The 20,020-nt window shown below is 43.5% G+C and overlaps 1 protein-coding gene across 7 annotated transcripts in view; it reads right to left on the bottom strand.

The window, feature by feature from the left end:
• GRIA4 (glutamate ionotropic receptor AMPA type subunit 4) overlaps window positions 1–20,020 on the bottom strand; it is a 699,790-nt gene that overhangs the window by 81,688 nt on the left and 598,082 nt on the right. For all 7 annotated transcript variants that reach the window (XM_075266112.1, XM_075266111.1, XM_075266110.1 and 4 more), the window contains 3 exons: window positions 10,874–11,032; window positions 6,996–7,163; window positions 1,593–1,697 (listed from right to left, as the gene is read on the bottom strand). In XM_075266112.1, coding sequence (XP_075122213.1) covers window positions 1,593–1,697; window positions 6,996–7,163; window positions 10,874–11,032 — 432 coding nt within the window. The remainder of the gene's footprint in view (window positions 1–1,592; window positions 1,698–6,995; window positions 7,164–10,873; window positions 11,033–20,020) is intronic.

The following is a 20,020-nucleotide window of genomic DNA, read 5'->3' on the forward strand; positions in this document are numbered from 1 at the left end:
GCAGCTAAGACACTCCCTGGCATCCGCCGGTCTATTACAGCAGATGCCGGGGACTGTCTTAGCTGCCGGGGCCTGCGGATTGCCGCACTACTGCCGCTGAAGAAAACCAGCGGTGGCAGTAGCGCGGCCATGCTGCAAACCCACATTCAGACTATAAGACGCACCCTCATTTTGGGGGAAAAAAAGTGCGTCTTATAGTCCGAAAATAGTATTACTTCATTACTTAGTATATTGCTGAACAATATTGTCTTGAAAAGGTCACCATCTAGCGATATACCTATCTGTCTAAGCAGGCAAGGACACATAGGTAGATGTAACTAAGAGACTCTGGGACATAAGCCATATACTCCAAATGCTCTACGCTCAACGCTAAAATTATATTAACCCCTTAAAGAGGATATGTCACTAGATAATAATGTATTCTTAAATCAAATTTTATGTTACACTTGTTAAACTTCATATTAACGTTTTTGGTGAGTTTTTGAAACACATTCATTTTTATCTATCTATCTATCTATCTATCTATCTATCTATCTATCTATCTATCTTTGTTTAAATCCTGACTCTGGCTACTAAGCCAAATAATATGGCTTCCTGTTATCTGTAGGAGATTTCTTTGGAACAGACATATCACTTCTCAGCACACTGCTGATCACAGCTATCATGTATAATGAAAGTTAAGTTAATGAAAGTCTATGGGTCAGTAAAAAAAAAAAAAACAGATCATGGATCCAGAGACATAGCAACAAACAAAATAAAATCGAGAAACCTAAGCCAGCACACCATCCGAAAATGTCTGTAAATAGTACGGAGCTCACATGTCCGTAGAGGCCGATATGTCCATGAGGCTTAAATGGTCTTGAGGTTTAAAGAGGACCTTTCATCACTTGGGGCACATGCGGTTTTCTATACCGCTAGAAAGCCGACAGTGCATTGAATTTAACACACTGTCGGCTTTCCCGATCTGCGCCCCAGGTGAAGAGCTATCGGTGCTGGTATCGTAGCTCTTCACAGTCAGAAGGGCGTTACTGACAGTCAGTCAGGTCCGCCCTTCTTCACAGTAGTGCCTATAGCGCTATACTACGGTATGAGAGCGGGGAGGAACGCCCCCTCCCCTCCTGATAGTGCTCGTCCATAGACTAGTACTGGGCAAGGCGTTCCTCCCCGCTCACACTGTACAGCGCTATAGGCGCTGCTGTGAAAAGGGGCAGACCTGATTGACTGTCAGAAACACCCTTCTGACAGTGAAGAGCTATGGTACCGGAACCAATAGCACTTCACTTGGGGCGTAGATCGTGAAAGCCGACTGAATTGAATTGAGCGCACTGTCGGCTTTCTAGTGGTATATAATACCGCATGTGCCCCAAGTGATGAAAGGTCCTCTTTAAGTTATAACTCTGGATGTATTTGATACTTTTTTTTCTCTTTATTTCTTAATATTATAAAGCCATATAATATCCATTAACATCCCCGACCCACTAACCACTAAATAACAAGTGCGAGAAATCTGATTTCAGTACACGCAATAGCTTTTTAAGGTTACATCGAGAAATGTTATTTGTCTATGACTATGGAATATAGGAAGCACGCACCTTCCTGAGGCCCATACTCTTCAGTTCCAGAACATCCATCGTGTAGTTCACTCTTCGACCGTAGTGATCAAATTGTACGTTTCCGGTTAATCCCTGTATTCGAACCTTTAAACAAAAATGTATATAGATGTAAAAATGGCCTAAAAAATATAATCCTAATAAAATCAAGACATTAGATCTATCAAGAGAACGTCTTATGACACTGGACAGCCCTTAGTTCCAAAATCTAGGCACGTGGACAATACTCAAGTGACAAACACAAAGTTTAAAAGGTTAACACACTCAATGACAAGAACAATAATGTACCAAGATAGAAATGTCAGAGTGCTGCAACACTCTAGCTTCCTCTGCTGTCCTACAATAAAAGGCTACTTTTGGGTAGTGTACTTCTTGGTGAGAGATTGTTGAAGGCTAGACATGTTTGTATGAGTGTTGCCCAGTTGACAGACTTTGAGAGGGGGAGTAACACTGGACTATGTTTATGTGAGAACACACTCAGCAAAGTGGTGCCAAACAGCCCAGACAGGGCACCAGTAGAGAGGATTGTATAATCTGCTGACAACTTCAAGAAGTTCCTGTAATTTCTTTGTCCACCATCCAACACCCCTGACTTTGCCAAGACCATTTCTAGGTGCTTAGCAGAAAGAAATTTGATGTCACAGCATCCATTAAGTGTACAGTCATTGACAGCCGGCCACCGTCTCTGTGGTTTGCAGTGGTGTTGTGGAGGAGACCGGAACCGGGTCGTCTGTAGCAGTTAAACCAGTTTCTGTTCGTGATCTGACGAGTTTGAGTATGGAGGCCTCATGGTAAGCGCTACAGTCCTGCCTTCACTGTGGAGTGACACACCGTCCCAACTGCTGGTGTGATGATCTGGGGAGCCATCGCATATAACAGTGTGTCACCCCGAGTTGTGATATGAGGGATGCTAACAGCTCAGGGATCTGTACAGGACATCCTGTGTCCATATGTATTGCCTCTCATGGCTGGGCTTCCAGCTGCCATTTTTCAGCAGGATAAGGCCTCATTCACATCTGCGTTGGTATTCCATACGGGGGAGTCTGCATTGGCAAAACCACATGGACCCCATAGACTATAATGGGGTCTGTGTGCTTGCTGCACGATCTCCGCATGTTCCCTGTGGAGAGGAAAGTAGTTTACAATCTATTTCCTCTCCGCATATTCAGTGCTGGAATCGCGCAGCAAGCACACGGACCCTATTATAGTCTATGGGGTCCATGTGCTTTTACTGCACAGTGCTTACAAATGTTTTTGGTAGTCCATTCGGGGGATCCCCGTGCGGGCTCCCACAACGGATTACCAAACACAGATGTGAATGAGGGGTAATTCTCGCCCACACACAGCAAGGGTTTCTTTGACCTGACTCGTCTCCAGTTTTATTGCCAATCGAGCATTTACTGGACCAGTTGGGATGCCAGCTTTAGTAACCTACAAATGTCTAGGGCCACCAGCAACATTTGTGGACAAACGTGCTGCAGGATACAAAGGGAACCTATATATCTGATCTAGTATCCGGGCTAGAGGTGGCCCAACAGAATACTAGAGCCTCCTTTCAATTGCCCAATGTCCCCCAATAAACTTCTCCATTGACTTTAATAGTGTAATAAATTTATTATATCATTATTACATTTCATTTCAGGATCTCCTTGGTGTGCAGCAACAGCAACACCACCACTATTATACACAGATGGTATCTGATATTGCTACATAAATAGGTATGGGATGCAATACCGGACCTGGCCATGGACTAGAGTGGCAATGTTTATGCAAAAATGATTAGGCAACCAAACTCCAGCTAAACCATATTGGGACCCTTGTCCTGGGATATACCTGTAGCACTGTAAAAGAAACATACTAGCAGGTGTAAGACCCCTTAGTAACATAATAAAGACATATTGCCATTGCTAATGGGTTAGCATTAAGTTCAGTAGTTAAGGGGAACTCTCAGGGGGAAGTGGGACTGATTCGTCTTCTGGCCATGGGTCTCTACCATATGACTGCTGTGTATAACCCTGTCCAAACATTATGAGCATTGAAGAATTACTAGCTCAAACACCAGAACCAACCAGACATCGTAGGATCTGGCAGGGTCGTCTATCTTCATTAGCACCGACAGCTTCATTAATAATAATTAATAGTTCTGCTCTCACACGGTTCCCCAGCTGCAGTGTTCGTCTCAGAATGAAGCAAGATCAAGCCCTGTGTCCGCTATACACTGACTTCTACATTAACAAGTGACGCTTTCGTTCTTGTGCTGACATACTGATATTATTTATACAGTAGTGTGCAAAGTTTTAGGCAGGTGGAAAAAAAATTCTATAAAATACAAATGCTTTCAGCAATAGAAGGGTTAATTAGTTATTTTTTTTCTGACTGAACAAAAGAGAAATGTAAATCCTATCAATTTTTGGTGTAAGCTTTGTTCTTGGGAGGAGGAGTCCTGGAAGTGATGAGACGGCCCCCGCAGAGCCCTGATCTCAACATCATCCAGTCTGTCTGGGATGACACGAAGAGAGGGAAGGAGTGGAGCAAGCCGACATCCACTGAAGATCTGTGCTTTATCCAAGATGGCGGGGACAACCTCCCTGCTGAGTTCCATCTAAAACTGTCTACAAGTATATTAAGAAGAACTGATGGTCATACCAAATATTGATGGGATTTACAGTTCTTCATTTAATTCATTGTATTAATTAACAAAAATAAACTATTAACTCTTCCATTTCTGAAAGCATTCTGAGGCCCGGTTCACAAGGGGGAAACCAAATCTGCATAAAAAGTGGTTACCTTAGGAAACCATGGACCCCATAGACTATAATGAGGTCCGTGTGGTTTCCGCACAAAAAATGCAGAGAGAAAAGTACTGATTGCAGCCCTTTTTGCTCTGCATTTTTTATATGGAGATGGGAATGGAATCCCCGCACGCAGATGTGAATCAGGCCTTATTTTGTAATATGTTCCTGCCTAAAACTTTTGCACAGGAAGATATATCTCTATATGTACTACACATAGTTATAAGCCTGCTGTATTCAAGAAGGCAGCGCACCTCAAACTTCACTTTGAGATTTCGGTGGTGGTAGACTCCCTCTAAATGATAACACTCGGGTCCAGAGAGGCTTCTTTGAATATGGTGAGAAATCTGGGTCCTGGTTGGTCAATGCCCTCCACCATAAGATGCAAAAAAGTCAATGGTACCGCACACTCTAAAATTATATGTGGTGCTAGCGAAAAAAGGTCCTTCGACCCAAATATACTAGTGAAAATAGATTTTGCTGCACACACTGTTTTGTGATCAAAGGAATATAGAGATTTATTTTACAATATAGTTAACGCCTTTTGACACAATGCAAAATATTGGCATAGAAAGACAGGCTAGATCAATTGGATATGACGTTTCGGTCCTTAGACCTTCATCAGACGCGATCTAGTGTGGTAGCAGGATCACTATAAGTGTTGACACTTATACTGATCCTGCTACCACACTAGATCGCGTCTGATGAAGGTCTAAGGACCGAAACGTCATATCCAATTGATCTAGCCTGTCTTTCTATGCCAATATTTTGCATTGTGTCAAAAGGCGTTAACTATATTGTAAAATAAATCTCTATATTCCTTTGATCACAAAACAGTGTGTGCAGCAAAATCTATTTTCACTCCACCATAAGATGACACGACTCCTCTTAATCAACTCCCCATCTAGGGGGACCCTGCACTCCACCACTGACATTCTTGAAGGGTTACGCCTTTACTACACCAAACTATACATTTCTACTGCAGACACACCCACCCCTACCTTCCTCACCTCCAATACCGAAAATTACCTTCTCGAGTTTGCCCCGCACCCTATCTTGGCCAAAGACGTTGACCACTTTGACAGTGATATCTCAGACACTGAGCTAACTTTCTCGATAAAAACCTTGAAATCAGGCAAGAGCCCAGGCCCGGATGGGTTCACTTCCTGGTTCTACAAAATCCTGTGCGAACTCTTCTACTCCCTCCATTTTGAGTGACACCCCTTTCCCGCCACAAGTACTTCAGGCTCATATAGTGGTACTCACAATGCCTGGAAAGGACCATGGTGCTTACGGTAACTATAATAACTATTATGCTATACATAAAAGCAATGGAACCTCTTGCAAATGTTCTCCACATGAACAGGTCCGTTAAAAGTTTAATGAGTGGAAAAGTCAAACACCGACTCTTCCTCTTTTGGATGACTTACTACTATATGTAACCCCTCCGCACACTTCCCTTCCCTCTACTCAACAGGAGTTTTGGATTTACAGTAGACCTTAAGGTGAATATGCAAAAATCCAAAAATTCAGAATGTCACCGCCCCTCCAGAGAACATCAACCAATGTGATGGCAAGAGGACTCCCTGAAATATCTAGTGGTACATATACTCTCTGACCTGCACCAGATCTTTACACTGAACTACTCCCCATCACTCAAGACCATGACAGATGACCTACATCGATGGAGTGGACTGGTGTTATAGAAGTTTGTAAGGATTCATTTCCTTCAAACGGATATCCTTCCTCCATGACAGTGACCTCTCTCTCCACTTTTCTCAACACCTTGATTCGGGCTTGGACTAGCTTTACCACTAACTCGGGCTTGGCTACCATGCCTGGCCCTCTTAACTTGCTCTTTTCCCTAACCCCCCACACCGCAATCCCTATGGCACTGACTATGTTACAGCTAGAGTTAGGGACATGTAGACATATCCCAACATATCTCAACCCTTGGGCATCTCACTTCATAGGCAGTTTGTAGACTTCCAATTAAGAAGCTACCTGGCGACATTGACCTCCGTCCCTAACCTAAGTGCTGCCTTAACACCATTCAAAGATTTATGCCTCGCTTCCTTCCTTCCCACCCACATTATCTCATTACTGCATGGCCTGTTACTGAATCGGGATATTGGGGATGAGGCCTTTTGTGCCATTTCATTATGGCGACACACCAGATCAACCCAAGACTCTAGAATTCCCAACTCGCTCTGAACTGCTTGATGTGGACGGAGACTCTCATTCATATCATGTACATGGGGCGAGAGTGCCTGGGACACATTTCGTAGGACATGGAGGCCTTGGAACACCTTTGGATTTTAAACTGCTATGAATGATTGGATAATGGGATCCAACGCAATGTGATCATGCCACAAAGGACCAGAACAACAGACAGTCAGATCAGTAAAATAGCAGTGGCAGATGGAGCCTGAAGGATCCCAGTCACTATAATAAGGTCTGTCAGGTGTGGGTTGTTTTAAAAACGCAAGTGGCGAAGCAAGGACTTTTTTTTTGTCTGCCCAATTTAGGCGTAGACTCCAAAGCAAATGTGAATGCAAACTTAAAGGTACTAAACACTGTTACACTAATTTACCTGTTTTAAAGTCCTCTCCATATCAATTCCTTGCCCCCAAGGAGCAGCTGGATTAGCCAGACAGTCGCCTGCATTTCCTCTTCTTGAGAGATCAACTTTTTGCCGTCGCAAGTTCCGAAAAGCTTCAGCCATCACCAGAACGCCATCATAGGTCAGTGCAGAGGTGTACTGCAAGACAGGAAATAACATCGTTCCAATTATTAGATAACGTGTAGGATACCAATTGTAGACAAAGAACACGTAGTACTACAACATATTTCTTATAGACAAATTTGCCAAAATAGCCAATCAGGAGAAAAGCATATCAAAGGAGGCCATGTCCCCTGTCTACAAGACCACACCCAATTTAGGGGGTGTCACACTGCACACAGTGACCGGAGCATACCATATCCATGGGTCATAGGAAATAACATTACGCCACCAGGAGATTTGCCAAAAGCCAATGGCCAAGCATAAGTTTCTCACCACCCACCATTGGTTCTTCCCCGGCTACCGTATGACATCCTATGGCCGCATTATCCCTCTCTGGACCAATGCCTGATGAAGGGACGTGTTCCGAAACGTTGCATTTCACACCAAATTGTTAATAAATACTTTATGCAGATATAACTAGTGAATAGTCCAATTTTAGGAGTTGGTCAGTTGACTAGTGAGTCATAAGGAGTCGAGTGCACCCTTTACCCCTTCTCTTGGGAAAAAAGTGTATGACTGGTGGGGGTACAAACACTGGGACCCACCCAGTCCAGAGTCCCCTACATGAATGAATTGGAAGTGGTACATGCACCTTGCTAGTCCATTGAGTTTTATGGGACTTCTGAAGATGAATGAAGTGCACATATGCAACCACTGCTTCATTCAAATGGGGGAAGTCAAATGCCCAGTTCTTGTGATTACTGAGAGTCCCAGAAGTTAGACCCCCACCCAACAAACCCTAACCTCCATCCCGAGATAAGTTGAATTCATGGTACAGCATCTGCATTAGGAGCCGTAAATACAACTCTTTAAGTGACATTTGGTTTCCTACGTACCCTGATGTGTTCCCTGTTTCGCTGAAAACTGGACTTTTCTCTCCTCATTTTTCAGACAGAACCCCAGTGGACACCATTATAGTCAGTGGGGTATGCAGATTTCTGTGGGTAACCGCTTTTCAGCGGTTTGAGTTTCTGTTTTTCAGGTCCCCAAGCGGAACCAAAGAACAAAAACCCAAGCGCAGGTGTCAACTTAGAGTTAATTATCAGGCTTTTGAGGGCTTAGGCTCCGTTCTCACGGAGTAATGCGCCGCTCATTTACACACGTATACACGTGTCAGAGCGCAGCGCTTCAAAACAGATCCCATTGATTTCAATGGGTGCTGGCATACGCGCGCTACACATTGAATACCTCGCTCCCATAGGAATGCATGTAAGCGGCCGAACACGAAGGGGTTAAGCGCCGGTCTGTGGCGCCGACCACTAACACGCATTCCTATGGGAACAAGGTATTCGTATCTACTATTCGCTCAACATTAATGTCTACGGAATTGGGGTGGTAGAGGAATAAATATGGAAATTCAGTATAAATTTACCTAACATCTCAAATTCTGACACCAATTCCCCCTGAATATAATTGAGCACAGTATGGTAAAATGCTAGCAAAAACCTTGTCAGGTTGCAATCCACAACATGACCACTGGGTGGCTGTGCCTAAACCTATAGGATAGATATCTCAGGATAGAGTATCACAAAAGTATGTGTTTTTTTTTCTCTTATTCATATCATGGTACAAATTTCAAGATATGAAGGGACACATCTGTAGTCAGCAGCATAACCATATGGGGTAGATACTACTTGGTAGATAGGAGCTCCATTTTTCTTTTTTTTTTTTTGGGGGGGGGGGTGAGCCCCATATGTCTTTGGAGTATGGGAATTATCCATGCAAACACGATGAGAACATACAAAGGCCTTGCAGTTGCTGTACTTGGCAGGATTCGAACCCAGGATTCCAGCACTTCAAGGCTGCTGTGATAACCACTGAGCCATCATGTTGCCCCTAGTATATGGGCGTTACATGTTATAATAGGTTCACACTAGAGTTTGGGGATTACGTCCCCCATTCCACTTGATATACGGGGACTTATGGAGTCCCCAAGGTAACTGCTTTTTAAACATATAGGGTTTCCGATTTTTGGGTCCTCGAGTGGACCCAAAGAGTGCAAACCCGAACGCTAGTGTGTACCTTGTGTAACATGCATGAAAATACTCTACACTAAAGCCAAATTCCTTATACTCAAATCTATATATTTTTTTTTTATCCAGGTGCAGCAATGATCAATAAAACAAAAATTTACAACCCCCTTCCCTGCAAAATGGCGTCTTGGGAATTGTTCCCACAGGAGGAGCCAGAAAAAAAGGTCAAAAAAACAGATTGTATTTCTTCATATAATGCAGGACATGATGAACTAGCCTCGGCTCTGGTGAACCTCGGAGTTGTACGCTGTAATTTTACCAATTTCTCGCTGTAAGGCGATAAAATACATCCAGTCGCTCACACAGCTCCGGGGTCAGCGCTGTAACTGAATATTTGAACTAGGTCAACAATGAATGAGTTGATAATACCAGAGTGTGAAATGTGGCTCCCGAATAACGTATTCCTGGTCATGAAGCACTTGTGGAGGTTTTCTAATAAATAATCAATGTCTGGGTCAAGCTGAATTTGTGACCTCCTTTTTCAGAACCCGTGAACTGGCAATGGGGAATTATACGCGACACTGGGAATTTCAAGAATAGAATACAATGTGAAAGCAAATATGTTCGGGGATGGAAAACATAAGGAGTCTCTTAACAATCGTAACTGCCTGGGTCCGGGAGAATTCCAGAAAAAAAGCTTAAGACCAGGGCCTTAGGGGTCAGGGCAGGACTAAGATTTCTGTATCATCTACCACCATCCTAGTGGTCCGCACTGGGCATAAGACAATGCATCAGTTGTAAATAGCCCAGAACAAGGCTCAAATAAAAGGGGCCATTGAGAGCGACAAAGAGTGCTACATCGAGGAATGGAGAAGCGCAATAAATAACTCCAAGAATTCACCGCATACCAGTCACTGCAAAGGGACTACACCATGGCCACCTACCTGGAGAGAATACCCCACCCCAAACACAGACAGACCCTGAGCCGGTACAGACTGAGCGCCCACAACCTGGAGATGGAGATGGGGCAGCACAGGCAGACGTACAAGCCACGGGAGAACAGACTGTGCACAGAGGACCCTAGAAGACGAGGCCCACTTCCTTCGTCACTGCACCAAATACTCAGCTGTGAGGGCCGTCTACTAATAAAGACTCTCTGCCCACATCCCAGATTTCACCTCTGTAGATGAGAAGAGGAAACTCTACATCCTACTGGGAGAAGAGGAGTCCACTGTGGAGATCGCTGCCCAATATGTGTCCACCTGCCACCAACTGAGGGGAAGATGAGACTCCATGGACTGTTATACCCCATTATCGTGCCCTATAATAGCCCATCCACCCCCGTGTGCCCCAACCAACTCCTCAACCCACCGCCATACCAACCACTCTCTTTGCTTTGGCAAAGTCAAATGTATATTTGGACATGCCAATAACGCTTTTTTGATTTGATGTTTCACATATACAGTCAGTAAGATAAAGGCCCAAATGCCCATGGGGCATCCCCCACCTAGAGGTAAGAAGACTCTGGATGGTGGAGGACCCAGTGTCCCCCTGTACTTTTTAGACAAGCTCATTAGTTATTTATAGGATCCAGAATCTCTCACGCCCAATTTGTCTGCATTGCCGTCGGATGTGGAGGAAACATGGCTGCCATCGCAATCCTGGACTATCTGTATGATGTTCTATAGATTTAAGACAAGAAACATTCATTACCTTAGGTGGAGTCTCTGAGCCTGGATATTCCCGCTGGTCCAATGTCTTCCATCGCTGCATTAATTCAGTTACTATTGGAGTATTGAAATCCACCAGCTGGAATCCTGTTACGTTGGCCCCACCATGCATAAACCTATCTAGCGAAATGTCCTTAATGCCCTAAAGAGAAAAAAAAAAATATTACAGTTATATTCAGTATATTCTTCTCTCGATGCCAATACCAAATATGTGCATTAGAAAAGTGCAGTCTATCCAAATGGATCTCCAAACTCTACAATATCTTACAGTACATGGAATGTAATGCTAATTGTAGAGACGTGGCTATAGGCAGTGTAGCGGTAGCAGCTGCAATGAGGCCTAGTGCTCTGGGATGCAGAAGATTGTCACATAAGAAGATGGGTAAAAAATATGCAAATCTATTCTCCAGGATGTAATTAGGAGAACAGTGCACTCTGTACGCCGCCCTCTAGAGGGCAGCATCCTTAACATCATGCATGACTCAGTTAAAAAGTCTATTTAATCATGATGTGGATTTAATTGCCAAATTAGTATTTCTATTCCAAAAGGAACAGATTAAATCCACATCATGATTAAATAGACTTTTTAACTGAGCCATGCATGATGTTAAGGATGCTGCCCTCTAGAGGGCGGCGTACAGAGTGCACTGTTCTCCTAATTACATCCTGGAGAATAGATTTGCATATTTTTTACCCAGAATCCCTAGCGGAGCAGGAATGACTTGTAAGTCTCCGTACTGCCTATGTAGGCACACACTCTCCCTGATGTGTACGATTGTCCCCTGACATAAGAAGATGTCAGTATTATACATGACACATGGCTGGACCCTGTCACAGATTGGAGCCCTGGAAATTCAAATTATAAGGTTGACATAAACAATAAGTATAGTGTGAACTACTGGTAACCTATCCTTAGTGTGGTGGCCTGTACACTGAACAGCAAACAGTTCAGTTTTGGTAAGTAGTAGTCTATTATTAGGCTTAGCAGAGAAAGTGAGAATTGCAAGAGTTATGCCTCGTTCACATCGGCATTTGGTAATCCGTTCGAGGCGTTTGGCAAAAGGTGTGTAGTGAAAGCACACGGACCCCACAGATTAATGGGGTCCATGTGTTCTCCGCGTGGTGTATGCACGGAACATGTGGACAGAAGAGTACTTCCTGATCTACTTTCATGTCTGCATGATTCGTGCACACGGACCCCATTATAGTCATTTATTTGTGACACATTTCCTTTAAATACAGTAGTGCCATATCTTTGAGGGTACCACATTCTACAGATAAACAGCCGACTCGAAAGACTGATATCTAACAACCATACTAGGACTGTAAGGGTGAATCCACACGGGTCGGAATTGTAGACTTTATTTGTATTTACACAGGTAAAATCCATAGCGGATTACAGAAAAGCAAAGGGATTGCGGTACAAATCTCCTCTATAGGCTGCAGAATTTTCCTAGAATTCTATTCGCTTTTCTCGAGTTCAATAATAGAGAGTTCTGGTGAAATAGCGGAGGAGAGTCACCGCTATTGTGAAAGACATTGACAGATGGAAATAAGAGTCGATCCTGATGAAAGCGCCGGGCTGTATGCTGATGCAGCTCTATGCTCTCAAAATCTAAGAAAATCTCACAATTCTGACTCCTTAAGAGAAGCGACAGATCTACAGATCCTTCATTATGGAGGAGAAACTGAATCTGTGAACTGAAACAGCCTTAAGTCAGGCAGAGGTATTAGGAGAAGCCTTGTAGTCGCACTGCCTTGTAGAATGGTGCAGGTTGTTAACCGTTTCGAAAGCAGTGTTTTATACAATGGCGATGTTACCGTAACATTCTGTATATATATTTGTACAAAGCAGACCGCGGTGTTTTCAGTTTTCATTAGGATTTAGCTTTTTATTATTAGACTACTTGATTTCGAGTGGTTAAGGAGAGGACATGATGTTGGCAATCAGAATAATAACAGCAGCGGGAGAGGAGTGGGATGATCTTGAGGGAGACAGTGACCTGTTCTCTGAAGTGATTATAGCGGTGAAGACGGGAATCTAAATATCCACACTCCTACTTCTCCACCCAGAAGTCATCAGTCTCTTCTGTACAGGGAATATTCTGTATGGCATCTGCCTTTGTAGGGATTAGCAAAACCAATTCAGATTTGACTCGAATTTTCCAAAAGTTTTCGTTTCGACTCAAACCTGAAATTTATAGGTTTTGTCACCCACAAAGCACTATTACATTTTTAGGTCTCTTCAGAACTCAAATAAGCAGAGGTCCAAGGGAGGTAAGTGAAATTAACTAAATATATACTGATATTGCTTTACCTATCCTGGGCATCTGGCGGCCCCCCGTGCATCTCTTTTAGGCCTCTTCTGGCCTCTGTCTGATATCATGCGCCCCAAGAACACAGCTGAGTCACACAGTGGTTAGATGGGTTGCCTTGATGTCATGAGTAGAGATGAGCAAACAGTAAAATGTTCGAGGTTCGATATTCGTTTCGAGTAGCCCCTCAATATTCGACTACTCGAATCGAATATCGAACCCTATTATAGTCTATGGGGGGAAAATGCTTGTTTCAGGGGTAGGCAATATTCGATCAAATTATACTTACCAAGTCCACGAGTGAGGGTCGGGCTGGATCCTCCGAGAAGTCTTCTCCGTGCAGCGTCCCCGCGGCATCTTCCGGCTCTGAATTCACTCTGCCAGGCATCGGGCTTGGGCAGAGCCGACTGCGCATGCCCGCACTACAAGCTCACTACAAGCGGACATGCGCAGTCGGCTCTGCCCAGGCCGGATGCCTAGCAGAGTGAATTCAGAGCCGGAAGGTGCCGCGGGGAAGCTGCACGGAGAAGACTTCTAAAGGTAGGAGAAGAACCAGCGTTGATTGGCCAACTGTATAGCATTCGGCCAATCAATGCTGGTTCTGTATCGAACTTTTACATTCGAATAGCGAGTGGTACTCGATCGAGTATGAGTATTTCGAATACCGTAGTATTCGATCGAATACCTACTTGATCGAGTACTACTCGCTCATCTCTAGTCATGAAGCTTTGACCCCAGGGTGTTTGATGTAAGTCAAATTGCTAGAAGAGGCCTGAGGAGTACCCTGTGGACCAGTGGACACTACAGGGATGTCCAGGTGATATTAGGTAAGGTGACTATAATTCTTTGTTATTTTTATTCACTTATTATACTCTGGGATTTGATGAGATAGCACTTCCAAAAGGTTTAGCCAAAAATGAGCCTGAAGGGGTGAGTCTCCTGAATATTCAACAAAACAAATCTTGTGAGACTTGCCTATCTCTATGTAATTGTCTCTGTTTCTTTAAAGACATCCATTTCTTTCACGTCCTCTGTGCGCCATATTCAATGCACTTGATGTGCACCTGGGTGCGGGAGATATCAGTGCCAATAGTTTCAACACTGATAACTCTCCACTGCCGGAAAGTTGGGCCTTAATGTCAACTTCATGGAAGATGCTGAGCTGTAAAGCCCAGGGATATTGATGCTGACACTACCAGCCCCGATCTCTCTTGCGCCCGTGCATACCATCAAACGTAAGGGGTGTTGAATTACAGCAGTAGAAGAGACGAGTGCTGATCTCACTGGGGGCACTGATCTGTAAACTTACGTGACTACTATAGGCTATGCTAGGTTCACACTGGTGGGGGGACCCCGAATGACAGAAAGTCGGATCACTAATAATTTGAAAAGGGGCCAAAAGCACTCCTATGAAGTGAATTGGGAATAATCTACTTGTAGCCAATCATATTACTATAGAAGTCGGGTGCAGCGGAGGAATGTGCTGATCTTGCAGGAGGCAGTGACTTGTCTAAGAATCTTAACGATGGGACAATGTTGTAATGGGGTGTTCGTTTAAATATTAAGGAACCTGTCCCCATTCATTTGGTAACACAGCAATCTCGATGGTCCCTACATAGCACAGCTACACTTCCTTCCGGAATATATCTCTAAATCAGAGGCAGCTTCAGTTTAACCTCAGAGCCAGGCAGGTGAATAGGCGATGTGTGCAAGTATTTTCTCTATTGACTAAGTGCTGTCTTGGGTATCCTATCTGATAGAACACAACGATCCTATTCCGCCTGAGTTTTATCTCGGCATCTTTGCCTCTGACTTTCGGACAGTATTACATGATCCAGGGAGGAGGCTTCATGCAGTTAACTCGGAATTTCTTAGGAACCTTCAAGTTTTAGAAACACAGATGTGTATCCAAGTCTGATATCCACTGTAAAGTCTCAGCCGATCCAATACCCAGTGGATTAATACATCAGGTCTATCTTTGTATATACAAGTAAATTACAAAGATTTGCAATGCGATTATCCCACAGAGACTCAAAGCGCATGGAGGGCTGTGGAGTAGGGGGGTCAGCGGCTGCTAGGGTTGAGCGATCGGGATCGGAAAAGATCGGATCCCGATCGGCGATTAAGCAAATTTCATGATTGGGATCGGCTGGAAAATGATAGGAAATTAGATGTTAAAATCGATCCTGAATATACAAACTCCATGCAGATTTTGCTCTTGGTGGAATTCAGAAAAAAATTACCTGAATTAATGATCACACGTGGATCTAACTTTCTTGTATACTTTATTCTAACATACAGCGGCCTACTAGCATTCCTGCACACACTACTGTAGCATACTAGCAGTTCTATACTTGTTTTCGCCATATGCAATCTTGTAGTCTTCTGTGACATAAATCTATGTGTCCGGTCACTTTCTCCCACCACAATCAGCACACTCTTCTCCTGTGATTTGACCAGTTCCATGACTTGAGTGACTACCGGATGTTCTTGCCCTACCACATTAATGTCATAGCTTCTCTAACGTATCACATTAGAGGAGTCAACAGTAGAGATGAGCGAGTAGTACTCCATCGAGTAGGTATTTGATCGAATACTACGGTATTCGAAATACTCGTACTCGATCGAGTACCACTCGCTATTCGAATGTAAAAGTTCGATGCAGAACCAGCATTGATTGGCTGAATGCTATACAGTCGGCCAATCAACACTGGTTCTTCTCCTACCTTTAGAAGTCTTCTCTGTGCAGCTTCCCTGCGGCTCTTCATTCACTCTTCCAGGCATCAGGCCTGGGCAGAGCCGACTGCGCATGTCCGCTTGTAGTGCGGGCATGCGCAGTCAGCTCTGCCCAGGCCCGATGCCTGGCAGAGTGAATGAAGAGCCGGAAGATGCTGCGGGGAAGCTGCAAGGAGAAGACTGCTCAGAGGATCCAGCCCGACCCTCACTCGTGGACTTGGTAAGTATAATTTGACCGAATGTTGCCTACCCCTGAAACGAGCATTTTCCCCCTATAGACTATAATAGGGTTCGATATTCGATTAGAGTAGTTGAACATTGAGGGACTGCTCGAATCGGATTTCGAACCTCGTACATTTTAGTGTTCGCTCATCTCTAGTCGACAGGTATTTAACTCCCACAAAATCAGCACACTCCTCCCCTGCTGCTGGTACCAATTCATTTGCTGTGATGTTAAGAGTTGTGAGGCTAGTTTTTTTTTTAGGGTCCGAATTTTATAAAATTTATGATAAGTCTTTGAATTTATGATACTCCTTTTCTAAGTCCCTGCATGTCCCTACTTCCTTGTCCCTCCCTATCTCTTGGACAACCCTTTAAAGTAATGTGGTATCTATCTGCATCAAGGTTGTCAGTCACAGAATTAGGGCAGTTGGTTAAACATTAAATCCGTTCAGCTATTCTGAAGATATAAGCACTTTTAGTGATGAAAAGTAAGATATACTAGCCAAGTGGGCAGTAATACTGCACACAGAGACCCCACCCCAAGAGAAACAATGTTACCACCCACTTGATGAGTAGACCTTAATTTGTCTCAACACTAAAATAGCTTATATCTTTGGAATGGCTGAACAAATCTGTATATACAAAACACCAAAACACTCAGGGTGACAGCGCCGATCAGAGGATATGTCATTGGGCTTTTCATACCAGGTCCCATCTCCTCTTTAATAAGGCTTGGGCCATTTCTTGGAATGGATCGCTTATTGGTTCTAATTTCGTAAGGATCGGCCTTAAGTGAATTTAGCAAAAACTCAAAATTGCCTCCCTAATAAGAAACCTTGATTTACAAAAATGAGACAAAACAAAGAACATTATATTCCACTTGAAAATACTAGATCTGCAAGTCTAATTTTTCTGCAGAATTTTCCTCTCTACAAAATTAGTCTCAGACATGGAAATAAAGCAATCAAGGTCTTCGCAAAAAGTGAAAGCGGCTAAATATAGCCGGACCTATTATTCTGACAGATCAGCTTTATCATTGCCGCATTTTTAAATTGTACTTCACACTTGTTTAGAAAAGTGAACATTCGGAATACTAAGTAGCATATTAGCACCAGCCGGTAGATCATATTTATTAGTTACGGCCTACCGCACCAATAGAAGGAGTAATCCTCCTAACCTCCGCTGCCTGTTCTATTAAGCTACTGCACCACCCAAGGTCAAGAGAAAGAAGAGTAGTATACATGTAAATGTTTTATATCGGTTATTAGAAATGTCCATAAAACAAGTGTTTAATTCATAAGTTCTAATAAATCTTTGGTTGGAATACATGCTAAGGGCGGCTTCACACCTGCGCCCGGTCTTCGCTCTAGCCAATCCGGCAGGTTTCCGTCTTCTGCCCCGAGAAACTGGACAGGGGACGGAAACCCGGTGGTCAGTTTTCAAACCCGTTCACTTGAATGGCTTTGCAAAGTGCATCTTCTGCAACAAAGTCCTTCATGTCTGAGTTTGTGTCCGGTTTAAAAAACAATGTCGCTGCGGAGAGGCAGAAGACGCACACGGACGGTCACTTTGCAAACCCATTCAAATGAATAGGTTTGAAAACCGACCGATGGGTTTCTGTCTCATGTCCAGTATCTCGGGATAGAAGACGGAAACCCAGCAGACTGGCTAAAGTGGAGACCGGGCGCTGGTGTGAACCCGCCCTAAAGCGTTACTAAACTTTCAGACAACTTTTGATTTTCTGGCAGTATTTGTGCCGTAAATAAATTTTGTAATATACTTTATTAACACATTTTGTCTCCTTTCGGTGAAATCCTGAATTTTTTGACTCTTCCCCTGTCTTCTGTATTGAGCGCTGTTCCTGCCTCTCACAGAGTGTTACTTAGTATGAAGTGCGGGGCCGTGTAACATGTAGAGAAAAGTCAGAGTTATATCTTAGGCATTATAGAAAAGATAAACTTGATTTTGGTATCATATGCAAAAGGAGATTCTCTTTTTGTCATGTGACTAGGGTTGAGCCGATCTTGAGATTTCAAGATCGATTTTAAAATCCGATTTCCGATATTTTCCAGCCGATCTCGATCCCGATCTTGATTGTGAAATTTGCTCGATCGCCGATCGGAATCTGATCTTTTCCGATCCCGATCGCTCAACCCTAGTCAATGCTTCTCTATGGGAAAAGTCACTTTTAGGGTTGAGCCGATCTTGAGATAACCTCCCATCTCGATCCCGCTGGAAAAGATCCGGTCAGAATTCCGATCTTGATCGTGAAATTTGCTCGATTGTCGATCGGAATCCGATCTTTTCCGATCCCGATCGCTCAACCCTGCATGTGACACTAAGTCTGTGCGATCTAACTATGTCCAGAGATATCACTAGTTGATTAGGATATTCATATACAGCTGTATAATATGATATCAAAATCCCAATCCTGAATGTGTTTTCAACCGGTAATATCTCTGGAAATAACTTAGATAGCACTGCAGCCTTAGTGTCATTGGAAGAGAATCTCCTCCTTTATATGACACCAAAATTGTAGGTTTTATAATGTCCGCGCTATAATATTTTGTAGTGACCCTTCCCCCCACATCTTCCTTACCTCTTACACAGCCCCCTACTCCATATTCAGTAACATTCAGTGGGAGGCAGGAACAGCTCTCAATACAGAAACAAGGGAAAGAGTGGAAAATGCCGGATTTCACACAAAGGAGCCAAAATGTGCTAATAAAGTATATTACAAAATATCTATTAAAAACAAAAATATGCTTTATACATTCCTTCATTGACTGTGGAGTTCAGTATCCTGCAAAGCTAGAAAATATCCATGCATGTTTATCCATAATAGTATTCATCGGGCCTTAAAGGGATTTGTCACCAGAACGGTCCCTATTCAGCTATAAGAATAGTCAGCTAGTCGGGGTTCACGTGAATAAAAGGCTTTTTTCTACCTCTTGGTCGGCGCCTCCGTTACTGAGATGTTACTTTTTCTAATATGCTAATGAGAAGTTTGGAGCAACGAGGGCGTCACCATTGCTCTAAGTATCCAGCCCCTCCATCCCTTGATCCCTGGTAGGACCAGGTATGTACATGTCAGTCACAGCAAGAAGGATGGAGGGCGCTAGAAAGCAGAGCTCTTTGGTATGATGAGAACGATGGTGATGCCCTTGTTGCACTGAACAGCTAATATCTTAGTAACAGACGAAAATCTGTGTTTTATTCAGGTGAACAATCTGACTGTGCTTATAGTCTGATAGGGACTGTTCTGGTGACAACAAGAAGTGAGAGGATGTCACATAACCTATCATACAGTATATCTATTTCATGTTTTATTCACTCTGCTATGACTTAGGGTTGCAGTGCCTGAAACGCGTTTGTGTTTTGCTACTTTGTGCATTATATATTTTACCAAACTTGTGCGTCGGATGAGCAGGAATTTCTTTTCACTGTCCCAAAACATCCTGCTATAAATATCACTCAAGTCAAACTGCTCTTTAAATGTCACCTAGTTTGAAAGGTTTGTAACCAATAGGAATGGCAGAGGATTGCTGCAGACCTGACCTTTATACAGTACAATGTTCCAGATAAACACTAAAAAGGACACTATACCGTATCGCCTGCACGCTGTCTAGACATGGTTGTAGCTACCAGGGTAGAAGACATGGCAGCAGCTATGAGACCCGAAAACTAAGAGGGCCCATCTACGCTAAGACCAGACCTTCTTCATATAGTGTGATGTCATAGTGTATTATGTGTATTTTCCCTGTATTGTGACATCACTGTGTTTACGCCACGTGGTTGTACAGAATGTATTTTATTTTTAGGATAGGCCATAAAAATCTGATCTTTGGGGGGCTGGC

The sequence above is a fragment of the Leptodactylus fuscus genome, chromosome 2, assembly GCF_031893055.1.
Source record: "Leptodactylus fuscus isolate aLepFus1 chromosome 2, aLepFus1.hap2, whole genome shotgun sequence".
Taxonomy (NCBI): Eukaryota; Metazoa; Chordata; class Amphibia; order Anura; family Leptodactylidae; genus Leptodactylus; species Leptodactylus fuscus.